The sequence below is a fragment of the Falco cherrug genome, chromosome 1 (genome assembly GCF_023634085.1).
Source record: "Falco cherrug isolate bFalChe1 chromosome 1, bFalChe1.pri, whole genome shotgun sequence".
Classification (NCBI taxonomy): Eukaryota; Metazoa; Chordata; class Aves; order Falconiformes; family Falconidae; genus Falco; species Falco cherrug.
In genome coordinates, this window is record NC_073697.1 from 101,937,327 (window position 1) to 101,943,326 (window position 6,000).

The window sequence follows — 6,000 nt, forward strand, 5'->3', positions numbered from 1 at the left end:
GGCTGGGGGCTGCTGCTTGCCCAGCCTGGCTTCTGAAAAGCCAGGCCAGGGGTGGCCACAGAGCTGGCAGATGCCCCACCTGGGTTTGGCTGCACACCAGCTGGCAGAGGGGCTGAGCTGGCCCCAGGGCAGCCGGGCCAGCGCAGAAATGAATGCAGGTGCACGCCTGGTGGCAACACTTCCTCCTCTAGCACGTTGACCCCCACCTTGACACAGTGCTGCAGGGCAGGCAGCGCTTGGTGCAGGCAGGGAGAGCCACCGTTGCAGACAAGGAAGGGCACAGAGGGCTCACCCTGTGCTGCTGCCAGCTCCTGCCTGTTAGCAGTGTTCCTGTCTTGTGCCCCATGCAGGACTTTGTCCTCAGCCCAAGGGGCTGGTGCTGCCATACCACACACGCAGTGCTGCCATGTTCCCCAGAGGTGCAGGGTACGTAAGCTCCCTGCCAGGACCAGTGCATCTGGGGGGTGCAGCCACCTGCCTGGGGCACTACATGCCCCAAACTGGACAGGACCACCTCCAGGGTTGGAGGAACCTCCCCAGGGCAGGGGCTTGCCTTGCTTGGCAGCTTCCCAGGGGTTAAAGTACCTTAGCTGAAGTGGGGTGGTGGCCAGCCCAGCAGGACCATGGGGCTGCCAGGGCCTACCCACTGCCACCTGAGCTGGGCAGGCGCCTAGGGGTGCTACAGTGTTCCTATGGACAGAAGGCCAGCCAGGACCACAGCAGTCCAGGTCACTTTGTTCTTTGGATCATTACTTTTAGTGCTGTCAGCCTCAGTGGGACACACTCACCATCCCCAGGCTGGAGAGAGGCAGCTGCTCGCCTTGAAGGCTCACGCTCTTGAGGCCACATCTGCCCTTGCCCTAAGGTGACTCAGGACCTGCCTGGGGCCAGGGAAGTTTGTCCTAGTGCTGGTGGCAGACCCACACAGCATCGCCTGGGACTGCCCAGCCCTGGGGAGCTGTGCAAGGCAGGCACTGGCTGGGGAAACCCACTGATTGTGCCTGACTGGGTTTTGGGTTTGGGTGGCTCGACTCTTTGTGCATGGTCGTGTGCACTAGTGCCAGCCCCAGTGCTGCACCAGGTCCCATGTGGCAGGGCAGTGACACACTTTAGCATTGCCTTTGGCTGGCATTCAGTCTGTACAGGTGCCTGGCTCTGGGCTCCAGCATGCACCGTATCCTCACACCATTGCCTTGGCGTCCTTTCCTCCTGAGCCAAGTGCTAAGGTGGCCTTCCTCTCCCAGGCGGGCATCCAGATCCCCAGGGAGATGCCTTGTGCTTATCTATGCCCAGCTGCTCCCCTCACCCCTGCTGTCTTGTGTGTGCATGCTCAGAGCCCTAATAGCTCAACACGCACACATCACTTGGGCCCATATCCCCATGCTGTACCCACAGCTCTGGTCATCTCACACAGAATCTAGGGCAGCACTTGGGGTATCCTGGGCAACTGTCTGGGGGACTCCAGGACACTGTGCATCCCAGCCCTCTCCAGACACAGCACAGATGGTCCCATACAGACCAGCTGGCCTCCTAAGTCCTCCTGCTTGGTCCTCATGTCTCCCTGGTTATGTTAGCCCTGCGAGACTGGTACGGGAATCCAACCAAGCTCTTGTGCTGTGGTTGCCAGCCTACTATAGTCCTTCCTCCTGGCATGTGGCAAGCCACAGAGCCCAAGTGTGGCAATCAGGTGTGTTCTGGTACCCTTATTGACAGGCTGCACCCAAACTGAGCCTGATGGGACCCAGGAAAGCAGGAGGTGTTCTCTGAAACCCAGATGTTGCAGTGACTACTGTCTCCTTGCCTGCCAATAAAGCTGCAGTGGCTGGTCCCCAATTTATCCTAGTCTTAAGCTTGTTTTAACCGGTTATACTGGATGAGTGGCCCCAGTCCCACACGTGAGGGCTAGAGTTTGGCATAAGGGTGGGTACCCTCTGGTGGAGGGGGTGATCAGACACTAAGTCAATGGTCTGTATTTTAGGGTGCTTTGTAGCCAGAGCCAGGGCCCCTTGCTGCTTTGGGTCATTTCTAAGCAGTCTGTGTAACAGTGCCAAGCTGCAAGGCAGGCGGGCAACCGGGAAAGAAGTTAAATGCTACAACCAGACAAGGCTGAAAGTGTTAAGAGCTTGAAACCAAATCAAAAGCTAGAAACAGCACAAGAGATGCCCCAGAGCAAGGAGCAAGTGCCCCAGGGTGCTGAGGAGGCTACAGCTGGAGGAATCTGGGCTGTCTGCCCCAGCCTTGTCTCATCATCCATTGCATGAAATTAAGTAAAGGATCAGAGGAGCTGGAGATGAAATAGGGTGAGCTCAGGCCACCCGCTGCCTTTTCCAGTGGTGGCCGAAGTCAGGGTTAGTGTGAGAGGGTGGATGGGGAATGGGTACTAAAACCACCGTAGGGCTGTACGCAGGCTGATGAGAGCTGTTGCAGAGCCACGAGTAAGCCAGCTGGCTGTGAGGTATAACTCTTCATGGGGGCAAGGGCTTGGCTGCTGGCACGAGGCATCTCCAGTTACCAGAGGTCTTCACCATGTGTGGGGCCAGACTGCTGGGAGATGGCCCCTGGTACCTCTCTGGGGGGAAGCGCACACTCGCTGAGCTCTTGGCCCCCCTTGCAGGGCTCTTCCCTTTCCCAGGGCATTGATGGGCTGAGCCAAATGCAGGTGCAACATCTGGGGGCTCCCCAGGCTGGAGGACCCTCCTTGACTGCCAGTCACTTCCAAGCCTGGCAAGTGTCCCCCCACACCACTTCCTCCCTGCCTATTCCATCCCCCTGTTCATAGCCAAAGCCAAGCAGTAACACAAGGCGTGGAAAAGGGCCTTTATTTAGAAAGCACATGGCACAGTGCTCCTGGGCCCTCTTCCCTGCTATCTCCCACCCTCCCCCCACCTCCCATCACTGTTCCTCTTGCTGTGGATGCAGACACCTCCCCCCTGGCAGCTCCCCAAGGGCAAGACCCACTACCCAGCCACAGCGCCCAGCCCACCCCAGCCCCAGCCAAGAACTTCCATCCCTTGTAAGCACCCACCCCTGTGCCTGCTCAACAGACACCACAGCCCCTCAGAGCTGTGTCTACACCACACGCCCACCCCACATGCTCCCTGGCCAGGGTGTTCCTGCACAGCCCCTGTGGAGGCATGGGGGGGACATCCCCTGTCCCTGCCCTGCTAACGGTGTGGAGGCTCCTGGTCTTGCTTCTGGTCTTGCAGTTGCTGCTGCCTGCAGAAGGGCTGGGGGCTGAGCAAAGGGACGTGTCTGACGAGGTGCAGGGGTGAGACTGGGCTGGAGATTTCAGAGCAGGGAGATGCTGGCTGGTGTTCCAGGGCTGGGAGATGGCTTCTGGGAGGCACAGCTGGCATGGCAAAGGGCACAACGGCCTCCAAGGGGATGAGAAAGGTGGGCACAAAGCCGTAAGAGAGATCGAAAGCTTTGGGGGCTACTCCACTCCGCAACGGGGCAAGGCGGGCTGGTGCCAGGCTAGTCAGGGCACCTGGGCGCCCCACGAGGCCCACAGCGTCCCTGCCCGCCTGGTCCTTCCGCAGCAGCTCCTGCAGTTTCTCCAGCTGCGTCTGGCAGATGTGGGAGCGTGTGCGGCTCTGGTGGAAGGACTCCAGAAAGGAATCGAGGGGCAGATCCTGGGCCAGGAACCGCTCTACCTGTGTCTGTGGAACAGGCAGTGGGACAGCGTTAAGCCAAGAGAGCCACAGGACCACAGAGGGAGCCCAGATGGTTGAGCACCATCCGGACCCTGGACTTTTCTCCAGGGTCTAGCACATCGGAGGGCATGGAGACTAGTCTGGGGCCCAGGAGAGGAAGGGGCAGCAGCACAGGGGTCTTGCCTGACTCACCTCCGACTCTGCCTCAGAGGCATCGAGCTTGGCTTGGAGCTGGCCCAGGGCACTCTGTGGGCTCCACTTCTTCAGGTACGCTTCTGTGTTGGGAAGGGATGGGGCTGCCCACAAACATTCTCCTGCATGCCTCCCCACTGATGGAGCTGTGGTCTTTGCCATCCCCAACCATCAGCTCTGCCCACCCCACCCCCCTCAACTGAAAACACCCCCAAACACATCCCTGGAGCCACCTGCATGCTGAGGCCTGTACCGCACTGCAGCATCGGTCCTGGCCAAGGGCTGGCTATGTTGAAGGCAGCATCACCCCCCAACTGCTCCTGATCATGGCTGGGCCATTTCCCTGGGATTTCAAGGATGCTGAGCCCACCCAGGCCCTTGTATTAACACAGGTTGCTCTGACCATGCTGGGCTCTGCTTCACCCCATCAGCTGCACCCCACTCACCCAGGCACTGCTGCTTCTCCCAACACGCCTCTCTTATCTCCTGCAGCTCCTGATACTTGATGGCTAGGGAAGCCTTCCCATCCTCCAGCCGCGGGCGCAGGGAGAGGTTCACCCTGGCCAGGGCGCAGTTTGAAGCCAAACACATCTCCCGCTCCAGCTGCAGACTCTGAAACTGTGGGGAAGGGAACAGGTTGTGGTGTGTCAGCACTGGGAGAAATGGGCAGAACCAGTCCGAGCTGGCAGCCTGCTGGGAGGGGGTCCATCTCCGTCCAGGGGTGAACCCTCTCCTCCTGCACTGTACCCATCCCTCTGCTCTGCCTGGAAAGGGGCTGTGTCCCTGGGGGGGATGCAATGGCTGGACCCTGGCTGCGCACACCACAGGGCAGCTCACCCTGACCGTGGCAAACCTCACAACCCCCTTTGCAGGGGAGAGGACTCATTAGCTAATGAGGGTGTCAGGAGAGAGACACACACCCTCCCTTGCTGCACACCCACCTTCGGTGTCCGCACTGTGCGCGGAGGGGAGCAGAGCGGTGCGAGGCGCAGGGGCAGGATGCTGGAGCCAGGCTAGGGCTGGTGGCGGCACAACCCGCCGCCGTCCCGCAGCGCAGCGCCGGGAGCCCCCGACGCCCCCGGCCCCCCCCAGCCTCGGGGCAGCGGGAGCAACGACGGCAGCGGCCGTGGCCCCGCGGCGGGTTTTGGTGGCCCGAGGCTGCTTGGCAGGCGGTGGCTGCCGAAGCTTGGAGCGGTACCCCGAGTCCCCAGCCCGCCGCCGGCCGGGACGCTCCAGCTGGGGTTTCCCCGCGGCCACCCCGGCCCGGCCGGAGGGTTTCGCTGCCCCTCCGGAGCCCCCGGGCTCGGCGCGGGGGTGTCGGGACTAAGGGAGGACCAAGGAGCAGCGGTGCCAGGGGCCGGCGGGTGCAGCTGCGCAGGGCTCCATCCCGCGTACCGGGGAAGCCCCGCCGGGCGCGGGCGCTGCACGGCTCTGCCCGGCTCCGGGACCACCCCCCCGGCCGTACCTTCCTGCTGAGGCGGGCGGCGCGCTGCAGCCGGAGCTCGTCCTGCAGCAGGGCGCGGAGCTGCGCGGTGCTGAGCGCCCCGAAGCGGCGCGGGGAGCCGGTCGGCGCCGGGGGCCGGGACATGGGCCGGGGCACGACGAGCACAGGCCGGGACGCCCCCGCCGCCGGGAGCCGCGCCCCGCCCCGCCCCGCCCGCGCCGCGCCCCGCCCCCGCCGCCCTTAAAGGCGCCGGAGCCGAGCACAAAGCGCTCCGGCTGTGCACCCGGCTGTGTGCATCCTGCACTGCGTGCATCCTGCACTGCGCCTCGCTGTGTCCATCCTGCGCCTCGCTGTGTGCATCCTGCACTGCACTGTGTGCATCCTGCACCTCCCTGTGTCGTCCTGCACCCACCCTGCTGTGTGCATCCTGCACTGTGTAGTATCCTGCATCGCACCCTGCTGTGTCATCTTGTATTGCACCCTGCTGTGTGTCTCCTGCATCACACCCCGCTGTGTGCGTCCTGCACTGCACCGCGTGCAGCCTGCATTGCACCATGTGTGCCCTGTGCTGCACCACACTGTGTGCATTCCACTTCTCACTGCACTGGCCTCACCCTGGACTCCACGGCACTGCACTTGTGCATCCTGTGGACATCCTGGCACTGCTGTACCCATCGGCTCAGGAGAGAGAGAGCAAAGAGGCACCTGTCA

At 62.3% G+C, this 6,000-nt stretch overlaps 1 protein-coding gene across 2 annotated transcripts; it reads right to left on the reverse strand.

Moving 5' to 3' along the window:
* Positions 1-2,869: 2,869 nt before the first annotated feature.
* VPS37D (VPS37D subunit of ESCRT-I) lies at positions 2,870-5,492 on the reverse strand. Of its 2 annotated transcripts, none has more exons than XM_055711240.1 (4): positions 5,311-5,492; positions 4,292-4,463; positions 3,846-3,949; positions 2,870-3,659 (listed from the first exon to the last, which is right to left on the reverse strand). In XM_055711240.1, exons 1-4 carry the CDS (start codon positions 5,431-5,433, stop codon positions 3,165-3,167), a joined length of 894 nt encoding a protein of 297 aa, XP_055567215.1. In that variant the 5' UTR covers positions 5,434-5,492; the 3' UTR covers positions 2,870-3,164. The 2 variants fall into 2 exon arrangements, with proteins under 2 accessions (XP_055567215.1, XP_055567223.1); XM_055711248.1 differs by having other exon boundaries at positions 2,874-3,659; positions 3,846-3,928.
* Between the last annotated feature and the right edge of the window lie 508 nt (positions 5,493-6,000).